Source organism: Manis javanica, chromosome 10 (assembly GCF_040802235.1).
Source record: "Manis javanica isolate MJ-LG chromosome 10, MJ_LKY, whole genome shotgun sequence".
Classification (NCBI taxonomy): domain Eukaryota; kingdom Metazoa; phylum Chordata; class Mammalia; order Pholidota; family Manidae; genus Manis; species Manis javanica.
In genome coordinates this window covers 24,352,707-24,373,324 of record NC_133165.1, presented here as the reverse complement: position 1 = coordinate 24,373,324, position 20,618 = coordinate 24,352,707, and the positions used below count along the sequence as shown (strand labels likewise).

The window sequence follows — 20,618 nt, the reverse complement described above, 5'->3', positions numbered from 1 at the left end:
GTTTCTGGCCTCATGATCCTCTTTTGTCTTGTGTATGAACTACCCAGCCATTCCACTTCCTGGTTATTTGCACTTAATGTATTCGGCCTGTAACCCATCTAACTTCTGATCTGCTCAAACATTTTCAACTAAATATATAGCAGACTCTAACTTTCAATGTGTAGGATATACAAGAAACTGAGAAACACGTCAAACCTCCCCAAAAGGATGTAGTCAGCAAAATCCCACAAAGAAATCTCATAGGATAAATGGCTTCCTTCAACAAAAATTCCAAGAGGAAAAAAGAAAGAGATGAAAGGAGACATAGAGTTTAAAAAAAGAACACCATCAAGACAGTGAGAAAACAGAATGGAAGAAAATTTTTGTAAATAATTTATCTGATAAGGTACTTGTATCCTGAAATTATATAGAATTTATAGCTCAACAATAAGAAAAACTCAATTAAAAAAGGGACAAAGGATCTGAGTAGACATTTCTCCAAAGAAAACATACAAATGGCCAATAAGCATATGGAAAGATGCTCAACATCATTAATCATTAGAGAAATGCAAATCAAAGCCTCAAAGAGATATTAGTTCCCACTCACTAGAATGGCTATTACCAAAATGACTGTTGACAAGGATGTGAATAAATCAGAACTTTTGCACAGGGCTGGTAGGAATGGAACATGGAGCAGCCTCCTTGGAAAACAGTCTGACAGTTCCTCAAATAGACCCAGCAATTCTACTCTCAGGTGTCTATGCAAGAGAAATGAAAACGTGCACATGAATGTTCACAGCAGCATTATTCACAGTGGCCAAAAGATGGAAACAAGTCAACTGTCCATCGACTGAAGAATGCATAAACAAAATATTTAATATCCATACAACGAAACAGCATTCAGCCACAGAAAGGACCGAAGAAAGATACAGACCAAATGATGAGCCTTGGAAACATGATACTTAGTAAAAGAGCCAGACACAAAAGGCCGCATATTGTATGATTAACTTACATGAAATATCCAGAATAGCCAAATCCATACTGAGAGAAAGTAAAATTGTGGTTGCCTGTGACTGAGGGGAGGGAGAATGAGGAATGGGTGCAAATGGGTACGGGATTCTTTTTGGAGTAATGAAAATGTTCTAAAATTGATTACTGTAATGTTTGCACAACTCTGAATAAACACTAAAAAAATAACCAACTATAAAACACAATGAGATCTAAAAAACTTCAAAGACAAGCCAATCTGCACTGCTTAAACCTCATTTAGGTCCCAAGTCTTAAAAATATACTATAAAATTATAAGGCATTGGAAATGTGAACAATATGATGATATTAATGAATTATTACTAATTTCTTATAGGTATGATACTGGAAATGGGCCACATTTTTTTAATTGTGTCTCTACATTTTGGAGATACATATCAAAATATTCACAGATGAAATGTTACAGTGTCTTGAGATTTGCTTCAAAATAAACTGGAGAGAAGGACAATAGGTAGACAGGTATACAGAAGAAGTGGTCATGAGTTGGTATTTGTTCACTAGACTATTCTCTCCACTTTTGTGATTTTCAAATTTTTCTATTAAAAAAGGACAAAAGAGTATGCCACAGTACTTTACTGTGTGCCAACTATCAATCCCGCAGGTAGGAAAAACCCATTTCAACTGTATTTTCAAGAAACAAGGAGGGGAAATTAGAAGTACAAACTGGTCAAAAGGTACAAACTAGTCAAAAGGTACAAACTGCACATTCAAGATAAATAAGTACTAGAAATATAATGAACAAAATGATGCCTATGGCTAACACCGCTGTATGATATATAGGAAAGCTGCTAAGAGAGTAAATCCTGAGTTCTCAACACAAGGAGAAAATCTTCCTTTATTCTTCTATCCTTTCCTTTTTTTGTATGTATGTGAGAAAATAGATGTTAGTTAAATCCATTGTGGTAATCATTTCACAACATATGAAATTCAAGTTATCATGCCGTTTGCCTTAAACTTATGATGTATGTCAATCATTTCTCAATTAAACAGGAAAAAACAGAAAATGATTGAAAATACCTAGGACATCCCCCCTTCCATCCTCAGCCACTTCTTCTGCCTTAATTAGAATCTTTGCAAAAGAAGGCTTTCATTCTGAAAGCCTTTTCCTGAAATAGCCATTTGTTGATTTCCGTTCTAATTTGTTTGGCCTTAGACCTAATGATACTTTTCTATTAAATTTTAAAACATTTTTATCTTTGATTGAAAATTGCTCCTTGAAGAATATATGATCAATATGATCAATTGCCCTTGCCTTGTCAATTTCACTTGTTCCTGAGAGAGATTGGCCCAGCACTCTGAGCTTGAGATAGAGACTCCCTGTCATATTAAAAGGAAGAGATTTTCAGGGAGTGCCTAGCCTCAGCCCTTGTTCCAGAGCTAGGCTAGAAAACCACGCCACCTGAACCCCACATGGGTCCTTAGGGAAACAATAACTCTTAAGTTCCTGACTACAAACCATGTGAGAGGCACAGTACCAATCACTTTACCTGTAGTTATTCAGTCATTGCAACAAGCCGAGGTGACAGGTACTATTATTTATCCCCATTTTGCTGGGACTTCCAGAAAGTCACTTTCAAGTCGGCTAACTTGCTCTAAATTCACAGCTTTATGGGTCACAGGCAGGATGTGAACTCAGGCTGTCTGGCTCCAGGGCCTGCACTTAAACCAAGCTGTATGAGCTCTTGGGTGGGAACCAACTTATCACATCTTTCTTGTGGTATCAATAATGCTCAAGGACCAAATCTGAATTAGGCCAAAAATCATTCACTCTGCCAACAGAAGCTGGAGTAGCTCTCGGGAAACCCCCTTGGCAGCTTCCTCATTAGGACCATCAATTTCACAAATCTTGTTCTTGACTAGCAAAACAAAAGGCACACAACTTGTAAAAAATGATCCACAGAGATAACCCAAAAGAGAAAAATGAAGAGAGAGGGATCCCTCTGACCTCCTGAAACTCCTGGGTTAAAGGCTAGGGCCAAGGGGGCTGGACACAAGGACTCTTCAGAGGCAATCCCATAGAGAAGGGAAAACAGACGGTGAGGGTAGGTGGGTGCTACTAAGTAAATCCAGATCCCAGTTAGGCAACCTGAGAGGCTTCCCTGAGTCACTCCCACCTCCACATGCAACACCTGGGAATGACTTAGCACCACACCACCAAGACATCTCTTCAGAGGAAAGGACTGAGAATACCATTAAGTCCAGGGACTAAACTTCAAATACACTGAGGACAAGCTGTCCACACGCACTTCCCTGTCCCTCCCAACCTCCCCACCAAAACTACATCCCTCACTGATGGGAGGGAGAGGGGCAGACTGGGAAAACCACAAAGGATGGTCCCCAGACGGGCTCAGCATTGGACAGGAAGGGAAGGTTTGCAGGCATGGACAAGGGAGACCTCAAATAAGCTAGGAAAAGAACTGGAAGGAGCTGGAGAATGAAAAAACCAAAACATAAGAAGCAAGGACCAGAAAGGGAAACTCAGGCTGACTGGGAACAACTGATGACTGGAACAGCAAAGCGCTGGGGGACAGGAGACGAGAGAATAGAAGGGACAGGGGAGACGAAGCAGCTGGAGAGCTCAGAGACGTCTGGGGACAGAGAGCCAGGAGGTCTAAGTCTCCAGGGATGACACTCTCTCTGCGTGGAGCCTGGAGCGAACGGGGACAAGAGGCCTTGGTGGTGGGAATGACTGGGTAGCAGGGGGCTGAGGAGTTAAGAGGGACTGAGACCCTGGAGGTCTGAGGACTGGGGGCCTGGTAACCGGGCAGGGAGGTCGGAGCACGGGCAGAGGCAGGAAAACGGGGGGCAGATGTCTAGGAGCAGGTTGTAAGCGATGGACAAGAGTCAGGGACTAGAGAGACGCCTGAGAACTGCGGGTGTCCCGGGCCAGGAACTGGGCGTGCCTGGCATCAGGGAACCGGGAGCTTTGCAACAGGGGTCTGCGGAGAGCGGGACGCGGGGACCCCAAAGCCGGAGGTGGGTCACAGTGGCGCTGCCACCACTCACCGCTCATGGTGCCGCTGCCCGGACCGATGCCTGTGCCGCGCGCCGCCACTGCCCCGGCGGAGCTCCAGACAGGCCGGGAGACAGCGCGCCCCGCCCCGCCCCGCCGGCCGCCCAGCTCCACCCCCCGCCCCGGAGCGGACACCCGGGCGCCGTGGGGGCCCCGGGGCTGCGGTTCTGGGCGTTCAGCGAAGCCGCGGGGCCCTGGCCGGTGGGCCCCCCGTGGGAGCCCCCGCAGGGTCAGGAGGCGGCCGGCCACACAGGACGCCTCCCTGCCGGGCGGGCTCCCACAGCCGTCGGACACCGCGAGCCGGGCCCCGAGGAAGGAGACCACATGGCTCCAGAGCGCCGGAACCCGAGAGGGGAAACCGAGTCGTGGGCCAAAGCGTGGGGACAAGGAGGCGGGCAGCCCCGCAGGGCCACTCGGAGGACACGACTTTTGAGCTGAGATTTGGATGAGAAGGAGACGGCCCCGGAAGAGTGATAGAGAGAATCTGAATTTGAGCAAATCAGATCAGATAAAAAATTTTGTGCTGTCTCTTGCACCTTTTCTTTTAAAATCTTAGGCCTAACTACTTATTAGAATAATTTTACATATGCTTATAATACAAATATGGAATATTTGCTACCTATTCTGTGTTTAAGATTAATCCTAAACATTTTACCACTTGAGCTAAAGATACTCATTGTGAGTAAGCTCTGCAAGATTTTACGTTGCGTTTTTATATAATGAAAGTCTGAAACTTGATTTTTCATTTTAAATTAAACAGGATATGGGTACTGTGGTCCTGGGAAAGCTGGAATCAGGATCTATTTGTAAAGGCCAACAGCTTGTGATGATGCCAAACAAGGTAAGAGCAAATAATACTCTTTCTCATTTAGATTTTCTCTTCAAAATATTAGCAAGGAGCCAGAACTTTTCAAGAGCTTAGGGATTTCCATTAAAAACTTGACATTAATAAAATGTAATCCTGGATTTTAACAGTTAAGTATAGCATTTAATACAGAATATATGTGATGGTATAGTTGTTCAGTGACAAATGGGGAAGGGTCAGTATTAGCAACACTTTAGAGCTGAGATGCCTCGTCAAGAGATTTTTAGCTCCATTCTCTTACAGGAAGTAAGTAGAGACCTGGAGTGGTTAAGTGACTTGCTTCTGTTAACACACTGGATTAAGTGAGCCAGGGCTGAAAACTCAGGTTTAATCATGATATAATTGGCTTTTATTTTATTTATTTATTTTGAGTATGTAGCTATGCTGGGTACTAATGTGTTCAAGTAATGCTCCTAATTTGTTTTGAGAAGAGGATTTGCCTGTATCATGAGTGGGTCTTTTCTTAACTCTTTCTATCTTATTGTAATTTCTTCATTATTGGAGAGGGTTTCATTAAAATACCCAGATCCCCACCAATGTTTCCTTTGTGTTATTTCTAACTGCTCCATCAGTGATAATTGCAGCTGACATGTTACCAAGAAACTGTTACTGTTTTCCAGAGAGGGCTTCTCTAACAAGTCAAAGATGTTTAGGTAGGAAGACAGACCTGAATCATCAGAGTCTGCAAACAGAGAATTTGTTATACTTGAGAGAATCTCTTACCATGCTCATTCCAGGCACAGAGAATTAAAAAAGGTATCCATTGTCAGTGTAAGGCTTAGGTGTAATTAGCAACTTGCACATTATACTTTTTAGGTTTCTTGATGCCTTATACATTGGAGGATGGAGCCTCCTATCATAGTCTATTACTTTCTGAGGCAATTATCTCTGCTACTTGAAGATGAGTGACAACTGAAGGAAAATAACGGTCAGGTGAAGTCCTTTCTCAATTTTGTCTGTAGAGCAGTCACAGAAGTAGAATTTGCTCCTGGAGATAGAAGGTGGACTGGTGGTTGCCAGGGGCTGGGGGAGGAAGAATGGGAAGGAACTGCTTAATGGACATAGGGTTGTGGGGTGGTGATGTTTGGGAGCTGGGTACCAGGTATAGTTGTACATCATTGTGAATGGAATAGATGCCGCTGAAGTGTAAAACGTAAAATGGATATAAAAAGTGAATTGTATATAAGTATATACTAGAACAGAATGAAACATACAATTCACTGTGTGCTGGTGAACTTAGTGCCGGGCTATTGCTCTAGGTGAGGGGCCTTAATATATGAGTTACAGATTCTCTGTGGATGTGATCACCTTATGCTAATTACTGGGCAGGTCCATGTAACATATCCCAGAGTTGCTAGGCAAACCTTAAAAACTCACTGCACTTTAGTCATCTTGACTCTCAGTGGAAAATAAAGTTAAATATTTTAAAAGACAGAGATACTAGACTATTTTATATTAAAAACAGCTAAGGGGTAGGCAACCTATGAAGTGGCAAAATACAATTACATACCATAAATCTGATAAGAGGTTAATATCCAAAATACATCAAAAAGTCCTGCAACTCAAAAACAAAACAAAAAAATAACCTGACTGGAAAATGAACAAAGGGCTTGATTCCTCCAAAGAGGATGTACAAACGGCCAGTAAGCACAAGAAAAGACATTCAACATCACTGGTCATTGGGGAAATGCAGATCAGGACCACAGTGAGACAGCACCTCACAGGCATCAGGAGAGCTATGACCAAAAAACAGAAAATAACAAATGTTGTCAAGGATGTGGAGAAATTGGAACACTTGTGCACTCTCAGTGGGAATGTAAAAATGTACAGCTGCTAAGGAATATGTAATGGTATTTCCTCAAAGAATAAAATCCTATCATCGAGCATCATTTCCACTTCTGCATATATACCCAAAATCATTGAATACCGAGCTTCAGGAACCTTGGTTCACAGCAGCATTATTCGCAGTAGCTAAGACATGGAAGCAACCTGTCATGTCCATTGATGAATGAGTGGATGAACAAAATGTCATGTACACATAACAGTGGGATTATTCGGCTTAAAGGGGAAAGAAATTCTGATACACGACACCAAGGATGAACCTTGAAGGCATTATGCGAAGTGAAATAAGCTAGTCACAAAAAGATAAATAACGTATGGTTCAACTTCTGTGAGGTACTTAGAGCAGGTAAAATCCTTAATACCTTTCATAAACTAAGAGAATTTGCTGGTCTCAATCTTAATTTTTTTGTGACTATGGATTCAAGATTACACTAGCTGTATTGTGTTTACCTATAAAAGACCATATTTGTAGAGAGGGATTGTTACACTGGATTATTTGGGCAAAAACTAGTAAACAAGTAAACTTGTTAAGTAGACGGTGGAACTGCTAGTTTCTACCCTTTTATCCTGTTACTGTAAAGAACTTAGCTAACAAACATGGTTGTATTTGAGTACTAGGAATGAATTTTGAGGGTCAGGTATCCATCAGGTATAAACTGCCTTTGGGAAAGAAAAAAAATTCTGTAGGGGCAGAGAGAGAATGCTGCTAGAGCTTAGCAAGTGACTAGAATTCTGGAGGGGAGTGTCATTCTGGATTCTCCATTGTTTACCTACCATCATGAGATAGTTTATTTCCTCTTGAAGGGTGGTATTTTCTGGTTTGTGTTTCACAAATATGAATTATGTCCAAGGACAGAAATGGAGTAAAAATACGGAAATAATTGTGGGTATTGACGTTAACATTTTTTCTCATCTGTATGTTCTTTCTTAAAAACTATTGTGGTAAAAGACAGGTAAATTTTACCATTAGCGATATTTAGTGCATTCGTAGGATTATCTGACCATCACCCCTTTCTTGCTCCAGAACATTTCCATCACCCCAAAGGCAAGCCCGGTGCCCATGAAACAGCAGAAGTTCTTTCTTTTTCTAAATTTTATTGGGTTTTTTTTTGGTATGGTTAATATACAATCACTTGAACAACATTATGGTCAGTAGATGCTCCCCATTATCAAGTCCCCCCCACATATGGCATTACAGTCACAGTCCATCCTCCCCAGTCCCTTTCCCTTTGGTAGCTGTCAGTCCATTACTGGATTCTGTGAGTCTGCTGTTTTGTTCCTTCAGTTTTTTCTTTGTTCTTATGCTCCACAGATGAGTGAAATCATTTGGTACTTGTCTTTCTCTACCTGGTTTATTTCACTGAGCATAATACCCTCTAGTTCCATCCATGTTGTTGCAAATGGTAGGATTTGTTTTATTCTTATGGCTGAATAGTAGTCTATTGCGTATATGTACCACATCTTCTTTATCCATTCATCTACTCATGGACACTTAGATTGCTTCCATTTCTTGGCTATTGTAAATAGTGCTGCAATAAACATAGGGGTGCATATGTCTTTCTCAAACTGGGCTGCTGCATTCTTAGGGTAAATTCCTAGGAGTGGAATTCCTGGGCCAAATGGTATTTCTATTTTGAGTTTTCTGAGGAACCTCCATACTGCTTTCCACAATGGTTGAACTAATTTACATTCCCACCAGCAGTGTAGGAGGGTTCCACTTTCTCCACAACATTGCCAGCATTCATTGTTGTTTGTCTTTTGGATGGTGGCCATCCTTAGTGGTGTGAGGTGATATCTCATTGTGGTTTTAATTTGCATTTCTCTCATGATTAGGGATGTGCAGCATCTTTTCATATTTCCGTTGGCCATCTGAATTTCTTCTTTGGAGAACTGTTCAGATCCTGTGCCCATTTTTTAATTGGATTATTTGCTTTTTGTTTGTTTAGGTGCAGGAACTCCTTATATATTTTGGATGTCAACCCCTTATTGGATCTGTCATTCATGAGTATATTCTCCCACACTGTAGGATGCCTATTTGTTCTATTGATGGTGTCCTTTGCTGTACAGAAGCTTGTCAGCTTCATATAGTTCCACTTGTTCATTTTTGCTTTTGTTTCCCTTGCCCAGGGAGATATGTTCATGAAGAAGTTGATCATGTTTATATCCAAGAGATTTTTGCCTATGTTTTTTTCCTAAGAGTGTTTTATGGTTTCAAGACTTACATTCAGGTCTTTGACCCATTTTGAATTTACTTTTGTGTATGGGGTTAGACAATGATCCAGTTTCATTCTCTCACATGTAGCTGTCCAATTTTGCCAACACCAGCTGTTGTAGCGGCTGTCATTTCCCCATTGTATGCCCATGGCCCCTTTATCATATATTAATTGACCATATTCTGTTCCACTGGTCTGTGGGTCTGTTCTTGTGCCAGTAACAAATTGTCTTGGTTATTGTAGCTTTGTAGTAGAGCTTGAAGTAATCTGGATACCTTTTATTTCTTTGTATTGTCTGAATTCCGTGGCTAGGAACTCCAGAACTATGTTGAATAAAAGTGGGGAGAGTGGGTGTGCTTGTCTTGTTCCCGATCTTAAAGGAAAAGCTTTCAGCTTCTTGATGTTAACTATAATATTGCCTGTGGGTTTGTCATATATGGCCTTTATTATGTTGAGGTCCTTGCCCTCTATACCCATTTTTGTTGAGTTTTTATCATAAATGGACGTTGAATTTTGTCAAATGCTTTTTCAGCATCTGTGGAGATGATCGTGTGGTTTTTGTCCTGTTTGTTGATGTAGTGGATGATGTTGATGGAAGTTTTCGAATGTTGTACCATCCTTGCATCCCTGGGATGAATCCCACTTGATCCTGATCTTTTTGATGTGTTTTTGAATTCAGTTTGCTAATATTTTGTTGAGTATTTTTGCATCTATATTCATTAGAGATATTGGTCTGAATTTCTTTTTTTGTGGTGTCTTTGCCTGGTTTTGGTATTAAGAGTGATGTTGGCCTTGTAGAATGAGTTTGGGAGTATTCCCTCCTCCTCTACTTTTTGGAAAACTAAGGAGGTTGGGTATTAGGTCTTCACTAAATGTTTGATAACATTCAGCGGTAAAGCCATCTGGTACAGGGGTTTTGTTCTTAGGTAGTTTTTTGACTGTGGATTAAATTTCATCGCTGGTAATTGGTCTGTTCAGATTTTCTGTTTCTTTCTGGGTCCGCCTTGGAAGGTTGTATTTTTCTAGAAAGCTGTCCATGTCCTCTAGCTTATCCAGTTTGTTAGTATATAATTTTTCATAGTATTCTCTAATAATGCTTTGTATCTCTGTGGTGTCCGTGGTGATTTTTCCTCTCTCATTTCTGATTCTGTTTATGTATGTAGACCCTCATTTTTCTTGAGAAGTCTGCGTAGGGGTTTATCTATTTTGTTTATTTTGTCAAAGAACCAGCTCCTGCTTTCATCGATTCTTTCTTTTGTTTTATTCTTCTCAATTTTATTTAATTCTGCTCTAATCTTCATTATATGCCTGCTTCTACTGACTTTGGGCCTCATTTATTCTTCTCTTTTTAGTTTCATAAATTGTGAGGTTAGACTGCTCATATGGGATTCTTCTTCTTTCCTGAGGTAGGCCTGTATTGCAATATACTTTCCTCTTAGCACAGCCTTGGCTGCATCCCACAGATTTTACGGTGTTGAATCATTGTTGTCCTTTGTCTCCCTATATTGCTTGATCTCTGTTTTTATTTGGTTATTGATCCATTGGTTATTTAGGAGCATGTTGTGAAGCCTCCATGTGTTTGTGGGACTTTTCATTTTCTTTGCCTAATTTATTTCTAGTTTCATACCTTTCTGGTCGAACAAACTGGTTAGTACAATTTCAATCTTTTTGAATTTAGCGAGGCTCTTTTTGTGGCCTAGGATACGGTCCATTCTTGAAAATGTTCCATGTGCACTTGAGAAGAATGTGTATTCTGCTGCTTTTGGGTGTAGAGTTCTGTAGATGTCTCTTAGGTCCATCTGTTCTAATGTGTTGTTCAGTGCTTCTGTGTCCTTACTTATTTTCTGTCTGGTTGATCTGTCCTTCAGAGTGAGTGGAGTGTTGAAGTCTCATAGAATGAATGCATTGCATTCTATTTCCCCTTTTAATTCTGTTAGTATTTCTTTCACATATGTAGGTTCTCCTGTGTTGAGTGCATAGATATTTATACTGGTTATATTTTCTTGTTGGATTGATCCCTTTATCATTACATAATGTCCTTCTTTGTCTCTTGTGACTTTCTTTGTTTTGAAGTCTACTTTGTCTGATACAGGTACTGCAACTCCCGCTTATTTCTCTCTATTAGCTGCATGAAATATCTTTTTCCATCCCTTCACTTTTAGTCTGTGTATATCTTTGGGTTTAAAGTGAGTCTCTTGTAGGCAGCATATAGATGGGTCTTGCTTTTTATCCATTCAGTGACTCTATGTCTTTTGATGGGTGCATTCCGACCATTTACATTTAGGGAGATAGTCCCTAGGTATGTACTTACTGCCATTGCAGGCTTTAGATTCGTGGTGACCAGAGGTTCAAGGGTAACTTCCTTACTATCTGAGAGTCTAACTTAACTCACTTAATATGCTATTACAAACACAGTCTAAAGGTTCTTTTTTTTCTCCTCCTTTTTCTTCCTCCTCTATTCTTTATATATTAGGTATCATATTCTGTACTCTTTGTCTATCCCTTGATTGACTTTGGAGATAATTCATTTAATCTTGCCTAGTCATTAGCTGTTCTACTTTCTTTACTGTGGTTTTACCACCTCTGATGACAGCTATTACACCTTATGAATCCTTCCATCTATAGCAGTCCCTCCAAAATACACTGTAGAGGCAGTTTGTGGGAGGTAAATTCCGTCAGCTGTTGCTTATCTGGAAATTGTTTAATCCCTCCTTCAAATTTAAATGATAACCCAGCTGGATAAAGTATTCTTGGTTCGAGGCCCTTCTGTTTCATTTCATTAAATACATCATGCCACTCCCTTCTGGCCTGTAAAGTTTCTGCTGAGAATTCTGATGATAGCCTGATGGGCTTTCCTTTGTAAGTCATCTTATTTCTTTCTCTGGCAGCTTTTAATAGTCTGCCCTTATCCCTAACCTTTGCCTTTTTAATTCCTATATGTCTTGATGTTGTCTTCCTTGGGTCTCTTGTGTTGGGAGATCTGTGCACGTCCATGGCCTGAGGAGAGACTATCTCCTCCCCCAGACTGGGGAGCTTTTCAACAATTACCTCCTCAAAGACACTTTCTATCCATTTTTCTCTCTGTTCTTCTTCTGGTACCGCTGTAATGCAAATATTCTTCAGTTTGAATTGGTCACACAGTTCTCTCAATATTCTTTCATTCTTAGAGATCCTTTTTTCTCTCTGTGCCTCAGCTTCTTTGTATTCCTCTTCTCTATTTTGTATTTCATTTATCATCTTCTCCACCATGTCTAATCTGCTTTTAAAACTTTCCATTGTATGTTTCATTTCTGATACTGTGTTTAGTAATGATTAGATCTCCAACCAGTCCTCCCTGAGTTCTTGAATATTTTTCTGTACCTCCATGAGGATGTTAATGATTTTTATTTTGAAATCCCTTTCAGGCAGATTCATGAAGCCAATTTCATTTGAATCTTTCTCAGGGGTTGTATTCATATTCATAATTTTACTCTGAACCAGGTTCCTTTGACATTTCATATCTGTATATGGCACCCTCTAGTGCTCAGAAGCTCTACTCTCTGGAGCTGCTCAGCCCCTGAAGCAATGTTGGGGGTTGAAGGGGAGTGGTATTGGTGCTTGGGGGGAGGAAAGAGCTGTTCCTGCTTCCCAGCTCCTGTGCCTGTTTCCACTGCCAGAACCAGTGAGCCGAACACACAGGTATAACGCTCTACGCTTTGCAATTGTAGTTGCTGTAGACAGGGCTTCCCTCTGGCTGGCTGAATGCAAGGGTTGGGTTTGACGGTTTGCAGGCCAGGTGGGGCTGGCTGGGAGAAAGGCGCAGTAGGCTGCTTATCACAGAGGTGGTCCTTGGAGCTATGTAGCCACACAGGGAGCTGGAGTTCCTGAAGATCATGAAAGCTCCCAACCTGCTGGGCAGAGTGCACCTAGACAATTTTGTCTGCTTCTCCTTTCTCCTGCACAATAAGCTCTGTGCAATCCTTGGCCCTTTAGCAGCCCTCTTGGTGTTTGGAAGTGTCTCACATTACCCAGCTTTCTTTTGTCCCAGAGTAGCCAGATATGGATCCCTACTTTCCACAAGCGACTGGAATCTCAGTCAGTCCAAGTATTCTGCCTGTCTTAGCTCTCCAACCCCCTAATCACAAGAGTACCATGAAAACATCATGAAATGTATGTTTGTGCTCCCATATCAGATCTCCAGAGTTAGGCATTCAGCAGTCCCAGGCCTCCACTCCCTCCCTGCTCCTCAGTGGCACCTGACTGCCAGTGAGGTCACTTCTCTCTTGGCCTCTTCTTTGAGGCACTGTGCCCTGTTAGGCAGGAAAATAGATATGAGTGGGATGGAAAGGGAATAAGGCCAGGAAAAAGCCCACTAAAAATGACCCAAAGTGAATCAGTTAAAGCTCAAAAAGCCAGGACCAACTTGGCCTGGAATGTTTGAATATTCCCCAGAGAAAGGAGGGTACCTCAGCAGAGCCCATGGCTTTATCGTGTTAATCATGCAGGCCCAGCTTGTTTTTTTAACTTTACCTACATGCCTTTTTTTTTTCCTCCTTTGGCACTAATCAAGTAGTATGCAGTCTGGGCAATTAATAATGGCAAGCAAGCCCAGCAAAAACAACATAGTCACAGGCAGGAAGGATTCCATCTAAAAAGTAAGATTGCATTTTAATACCCAGGATGTTAAGAAGTAAGATTCTTAACTTATTCTCTAGCAAACAGACAATAACTCAGCCCACCTTGGGGGCCAGGCAGGCAGTCTTGTTTGATATGCTCCCAGACCAAGAAGGCTGGGCTCCCAGGGAGAAATCACAGCAGGAAGTTGCTTGTGTTACGTTAGTTCTAAGTATTTTTCAAAGACCACCTAACAGGTCTGCAGCCCCAGCCCTTAGTCACATTCCTGAAGAATCCTTAAAAGGGGGAACCCCCAACCTCTCGGGGAGCTCCTCTCCCTGAGGTCACCTGCACTTTCTAAGTGCATAAACTTTTCACTTTAAACTCTCTCTTTTCAACCTTTCAGGGTGCTTCTCTCTGAGATTGACTGCACTTTTTCTGCAAGTAATTTTAAATAAAACTTTTCCTCTGCTTCACTGCTGTGCCTCTGCCTTTCAATTCTTTTTTGCAGTGGGGACAAGGGCCAAGGAAAATACACAACACTCCCCCAACAACCCCACCTCATCTTCAAGGAATACGCAGGTCACCCTGACTAGAGAGACTTGTGACTTACCAGAGGTTCCAGGTCCAGCAAAGCCCTGGGCAGGTGCTGAGGATGCCCCAGAGGAGAGGCTACTGCCTGATGCACCCACTACAGGGGCAGGGGTGTTCTGACCAAAGGTGGGTGTGGATGTGCCTGGAATGGGGAGACCGCAAAGAACTGTGACAACTAGGCCCACAAGAAGAAGGTGTCAAAGCAGGCAGTAATGAACTGGGGGAAGTCTGCTTGCAAATGCATCCCCACAGGATCCCTTAGCCTGCACTGCTGTCCGGCTCACCCCTCGGTAAGGAAGCACATGGGGTGACTGGGTCCTAACCCCTGTGCTCCACGTGAGCTGGAGCTCACCCTCCACCACCACCAGCTGCAGCAGAGCACAAGCCCCTTAGCTGCCCTTTGGCCACCTGAGGAGGAGAACCTTTGCACTCCCTTGGCCACCACAGCACAGCTGAGGGGGACACTGAGTGGACCTCCCTTCTCTCATGACTAATGTTATGTCTCTTCCCCATTTGCCTGCTCCCTCTCCTCTAATTCACCACAGCCCCACACCACAGCCAGCCCCCATCCTCCCACAGGCCCACTCGATCTCGATCTCCTGCACACGCTTGCCCTCATGGCGCCTCCTGCCCAGTGCTGGGCTACCCTCCACAGTGGCTCTCTGGGAAGATCCTCTCACATGTATCTGTATCTGTCTAGGCCTAAGGTGGGGTGGGTGCCCCCCAAGGTGCTGACCTTGCATGCAATCTTCCCCCCCACCTGGCCTCTGGGGGTCACACCTTATTGCAACCAGGAACTGATCCTCCCCCAGATCTCGGATGTGAGCACAGTGCTGTCCCTGCTCCCGTGCCAACCGCACCCACTCCGGATCCTCTGCCTCATCAGGGCCTGTAGTCAGCCCCCTGCCCCTCCTGCTCCCTCTGCCATTTAACCAGGTTGGGTTCACTCTCTATCCACTGATTTTAGATCCACACCTCAAGCCTGACTGTTGCTGGGCAGATACACACAACTGTGCTGACCGGCCTTGCTTCAAATTCCTAACCACAATTTCCCAGACTTCAGAACTGCCCGGCACGGCTCACGCATGTTGTTTTCTTCCCCTCTCCATAATGACTACTGAGAGAGGCCCTCCTTGGTACACATCTCCCCCTAACCCACACCAAGGAGCTCTTATATACAGTGAAGAAAACGGAAGCTACCTGGGCCCAAACCCCTTATCATGCATCTTCCACATGGCAAATAAAATCACTTCCTGCTGCCTGAAATTCTATGGTGACTTCCCTTAGTACTTTAACAAAAACATTTTAAAAGGCCATGAATGAATTTCTTTCTGCCTGTCTCTTAGTGTCATTTTATCCCACTTTCCTTTTTAAACCTCTAGCCACACCTGGCTTTTCTCTGCTCATGAAAACATTAGGCTCATGTCTGCCTTTGTACCTTTGCCCCTGTGCCTGCAATGCCCTCACCCCCAGCCGCTGTCCCTGCTCCCAACTCTGGAACTACGGCCATGGCCTCAGTTTGCTATTGCATCAGAAAGGCTGCCCCTAACTACCTAAATAGCTTCTCCAGTCATGAGTTACATGGCTACCTGACGCTGCTTACAGATAACATCTGTAATAACATCTGTCTCTTCACCACAGCGTACAGCTCCGAGAACAGAGACCGTGTCGGCACTTAAAACAGCACCTGGCACTGCAGACCGAGCCCATTCCAAATCTCACCTGCAAACACAGACATGTCCTGAGGTGTGCCAGCGACGTGGAAGGGGAAGGGTGTTCCCTGGCCAACTGCACCCAGGGAGTTCTGACTCAAGCCTCCCAAGAAAGGGGCCGTGCTGCCAGTGCTGCCACTCTGTCCTGTGCCAAAGCTGAACAGCCCAGTGGTGGAGATGCTGTCAGGGGCAGGCACGCCAGTGGGGCCTGCTAACACCCCGGATATAAAGGGCGATGACGGGGTGCTGCCAAACACTGAGCTACTGGTCCCGCTGCTGGTGGTCTGGGTTGTAGCTCCAAAGCCCGAGGTGGTGGCTGCAGAAAAGGAGGAAACATGGATCATTGTCTAACCCCATACACAAAAGTAAATTCAAAATGGATCAAAGACCTGAATGTAATCCATGAAAACAAAAAACTCTGAGAAAAAACATAGGCAATAATCTCTTAGACATAAACATGAGCAACTTCTTCATGAACATATCTCCCCAGGCAAGGGAAACAAAAGCAAAAATGAACAAATGGGACTATATCAAGCTGAGAAGGTTTTGTACAGCAAAGGACACCATCAATAGAACAAAGAGGCATCCTACAGTATGGGAGAATATATTCATAAATGACAGACCCGATAAAGGGTTGATGTCCAAAATATATAAAGAGCTCACACACCTCAACAAACAAAAAGCAAATAATCCAACTAAAAAATGGGCAGAGGAGCTGAACAGACAGTTCTCCAAAGAAGGAACTCAGGCAGCCAATAGACATGTGAAAATACACTCCACATCACTTGTCATCAGAGAAATGCAAATTAAAATCACAATGAGATATCACCTCACACCAGTAAGGATCACCACCATCCAAAAGACAAACAACATATGTTGGTGAGGTTGTGGAGAAAGGGAAACCCTCCTACACTGTTGGTGGGAATGTAAATTAGTTCAACCATTGTGGAAATGAATATTGAGGTTCCTCAAAAAGCTCAAAATAGAAATACCATTTGACCCAGGAATACCACTCCTACAGATTTACCCTAAGAATACAGCAGCCCAGTTTGAAAAAGACAGATGCACCCCTGTGTTTATTGCTGCACTATTTACAATAGCCAAGAAACGGAAGCAACCTAAGTGTCCATCAGGAGATGAATGGATAAAGAAGATGTGGTACATATACACAATGGAATATTATTCAGCCATAGAAGAAAACAAATCCTACCATTTGCAACAACATGAATGGAGCTAGAGGGTATTATGCTCAGTGAAATAAGCGAGGCAGAGTAAGACAAGTACCAAGTGATTTCACTCATATGTGGAGTATAAGAACTAAGGAAAAACCAAAGGAACAAAACTGCAGCAGACTCACAGAACCCAACAAAGGACTAAAAGTTACCAAAGGGAAAGGGACTGGGGAGGATGGGTGGGAAGGGAGGGAGAAGGGTGGAAGAAGAGAGCGGGCCTTACAATTAACATGTATAATGGTGGGTTGGGCATGGGGAGGCCTCTGCATCACAGAGAACACAAGTAGTGATTTTGTAGCATATTACTACACTAATGGACAGAGACTAATGGGGTATGTGGGGGAAACTTGGTGAAGGGTGTGTCTAGTAAACATAGTGTTCCTCATGCAATTGACGATTAATGATAACAAAATTAAAAAATTGGAGGAAAGAGCTGTTGTGCTGCCAAAGACTAGCTTGGTGCAGGAGGGGGTGCCAAAGAGAGGCTGCGGGTTTCAACCCACAGAAACCTGACCACACAGCACTGCCAAAGGCTGGCTATGGCGGGGCCGGAGCTGCTGATCTTCCAAAAGGAAAGGAGCTGCTGAAGCTGGGGGCCAGGGCTGGCTTGGCGGCCCCCATCTGCTGTCCGTCAGTGGCCCTGAACATGGGCTGTGGGGTGACTCCAGGATAGGAAGGGATGGCAGGCCTGGTGCCAGAACCAAAGGGAATGTTGAAGGCTGGGGTGGCAGTGCTGCTGAATGTCAGTGCCGGCTGGCTCGGGGAGACGGGCGTGGAGATCGTGAGGGTGCTACCAAAGCCACCAAAACTGGCGGTGCTGCTGCCAGCAGCTGTGTGGATGGTGCCAGGCAGGGACTGGCTGAAGGTGATGGCTGTTGTTGGAGCAGGTGTGGCTGGCATCTTGCCAAACTGGAGTATGGAGCCCATGGCTGGGGTAGAGCTGGCCCCAGAGGCAAGAGGGTGACCAAAGGGAACAGGCTGGGCAGTGAAAGCAGTGGAGCTGGTCATGCTGCTCGCAGTGCTGGTCACAATGCTCGCACCAAAGCCAAAGACAGGCTTCTGGGTGGAGTCTGCATCTGTGCTGGTGGTGGTCCCCCAAGCCGCTGCTGAGGGGACAGTGACACTGGCCTGGCCAGGGAACAGAGGGGCATTTGTGCTAGTGCCTGATGTAGTCTGACGGAAGGTGAAAGGAGTTGACAAGGGCAAAGATGTAGGTAGCCCTGTGCTGCTAAAAACAGGACTGAAAGTGAGGGGAGGCAGTAGTCGGGGTGGGGACAGAGCTGGAAGATGCCACCGTTGTGACATGGAATGGCTGAATGGCACAGGACCCTCATTCCCACTTTTAGGTGGAGCCACAAAGATGGGCTTGAACATGGGACATGCTGAAGATATAGCAGGAGCTGCCGAGGCAGAAGGGTTAGCAGGTGGGCTGCTCGGTGTTCCAAATGGAACACTGGGCTTCAGGGTGGGGCCTGGGGCAGGTGGGGCCTAGGGTTTGGCAGATGTCTTAGCCTGAGAGGCCAGAGGTGACTTGGTGGCAACACAGGCTGGTATTGCGGGAGAGGCAGGGGTCAGCCTCGAGAAAGTTTCTGTGGACCTGGAGTCTGAGGATGGCTGGGGAGGGACCTTGGCTGTGAAGAGCCAAGAGGGCCCAGAAGGCCTGGTGTCATCAGGGGCAAGCGGGCACTGGGGGTGGCTGTCAGACAGGAAAATACATATGAGCAGGGTGGAAAGAGAATAGGGTCAGTAAAGCCCCCTAGAAAGGTTAACCAGTTAAAACTAGAAATCCAGAAAAGACTCAGAGTTAGTGAGTTAATCCGTTAAAGCTCAGAAGGTCAAGAGAAACTTGGCCTTGAAGGTCTGAGTATTCCCCAGATAAAAGTATCTGAGCACAGCCGATGTCTTCATTGTGTCCACTAGATCCTTGTAAGATTTACTCTAGCCTGCTAAATGGCCCACCTATAAACAGCAAAGTAAAGACAGGGAGATGCCACCTTAAAGCCAAAATTGTATTTTGAAAAAAACCAGGAAGTTTCAGAAGAAGGATTCTTAACATACCCTTTAGCAAACAAATAACTCTCTCCACTTGGAGGAAAGGCAGACAGTCTTGATAAGCTAATTTTGCAGAATTACCTAGAGGACAGATGAGTAACTTAGCGTCTCATCAAAGATACTTGAGACCACTTCACAAGCCCACACCCTAGCCCTCTGTCACATTCCTGAAAAATCCTTAAAAGGGAGAACCCCAATCTTCCACTGCGCTAGTATGTGAGGTCACCCACACTTTCTAAGTACGTAACCTTTTAACTTTAAACTCCCTCTTTTCAACCTTTCAGGGTGCTGCACTCCTTTCTCTGAGGTCGCGTGCACTTCCTAAGTGCATAACTTCAACTCTTCCCAACCTTTCAGGGCGCTCCTCTATCTGAAGTCACCCACACTTTCTAAGTGTGTGACCTTTTACTCTTAAACTCTTTCTCTCCAACCTCTCAGAGCGCTCCTCCCTCACTGAGGTCACCTGCACTTCTTTCTGGCTAAGTAACTTTAAATAAAACTTTTACTCTGCTTCACTACTACGGTGTCTCTGCCCTTCAATTCTTTGTCACAGCGAGGACAAGAACATGAAAATACACAATGCCTCCCCCCCAACATTGCCACTGCAGCAGATTCTAGGAAGAACAGAAAATGTCAACTATGGTACCTCAAACGTGATGGTATTTGGTGCTCTAGAAGCCTTGCTGGGCCAGGGATTCAGGAGTCAACAAATATTACTAATCGATACCACCTGTTCTTAACATAATCATTCCTCAAAATCAAGGAAGTGCTCCTTATTTCTACCCTACACAGATCATCAGACAGTCAGCAGGGGATAAAACTTGGCCTAGCAGGGGTTAAATGTGTAGACAGACACCAAGGAAAATCTAATCATCTGAACCCAAGCATGGCTCAGAGCAGCTAAGGAATGGGGCTGCAAACCAACAGCCATCTGACTACCAAACAGAGGCTGCCTTCTCCAGCTTTAAGGGCGGCAGGCCCTTCCCTACAATCTGCTCCTGATGAGATGGTTCTGGAGCCGTCAGGCCTGCACCAGCTCAGGTGTGCTAAGCCAGAGCAGCTTCAACCTTTTTAGCGACTGACTGGCATGCTGCTTTCACGTTAGCCTACGCAGAGGCTGATGGCCCTGTGTGCTCCACAGAAAGCGCTCCCGCTCACCTGGGAAAGATGGTAGGCCCAGGGGGTTCGGGTTCTTCAGGAAGATGATGTACTTGGGGAGAAACTGCGGGTTAGTCAGTGGGGCTGGGGGGGGAGGCTGAGGAAGCAGCAGTCCCAGCAGCGGGCAGGGCGAGAGTAGAAGCCGGTGGAGTGGCAGGGGGGCTCTCCGTGATGGAGCTCGAGGCCGTTTCAAAGGAAAAAAGAAAGAAAGGATTGTCCTCCCTGGTAGGAGAATTCTTTCCACGGGCATCACAGAGCACGGGAGGCCCAGGGACTCGGGGGAACTCATGTGGAAATGCTTCCTCTCAATCTCAGTGC

The 20,618-nt window shown here is 44.3% G+C and overlaps 1 protein-coding gene across 1 annotated transcript; it reads right to left on the bottom strand.

Annotated features, from left to right (window-relative positions):
- Nucleotides 1-3,877: 3,877 nt before the first annotated feature.
- On the bottom strand, nucleotides 3,878-20,589 carry LOC140843846 (putative nuclear envelope pore membrane protein POM 121B). The gene is given in 8 exon segments (XM_073214258.1): nucleotides 3,878-4,473; nucleotides 14,166-14,288; nucleotides 15,869-16,194; nucleotides 17,523-17,570; nucleotides 17,572-18,338; nucleotides 18,340-18,389; nucleotides 18,392-18,562; nucleotides 20,301-20,589. Coding segments are annotated over 8 exon segments (2,370 nt in total).
- Nucleotides 20,590-20,618: the final 29 nt, after the last annotated feature.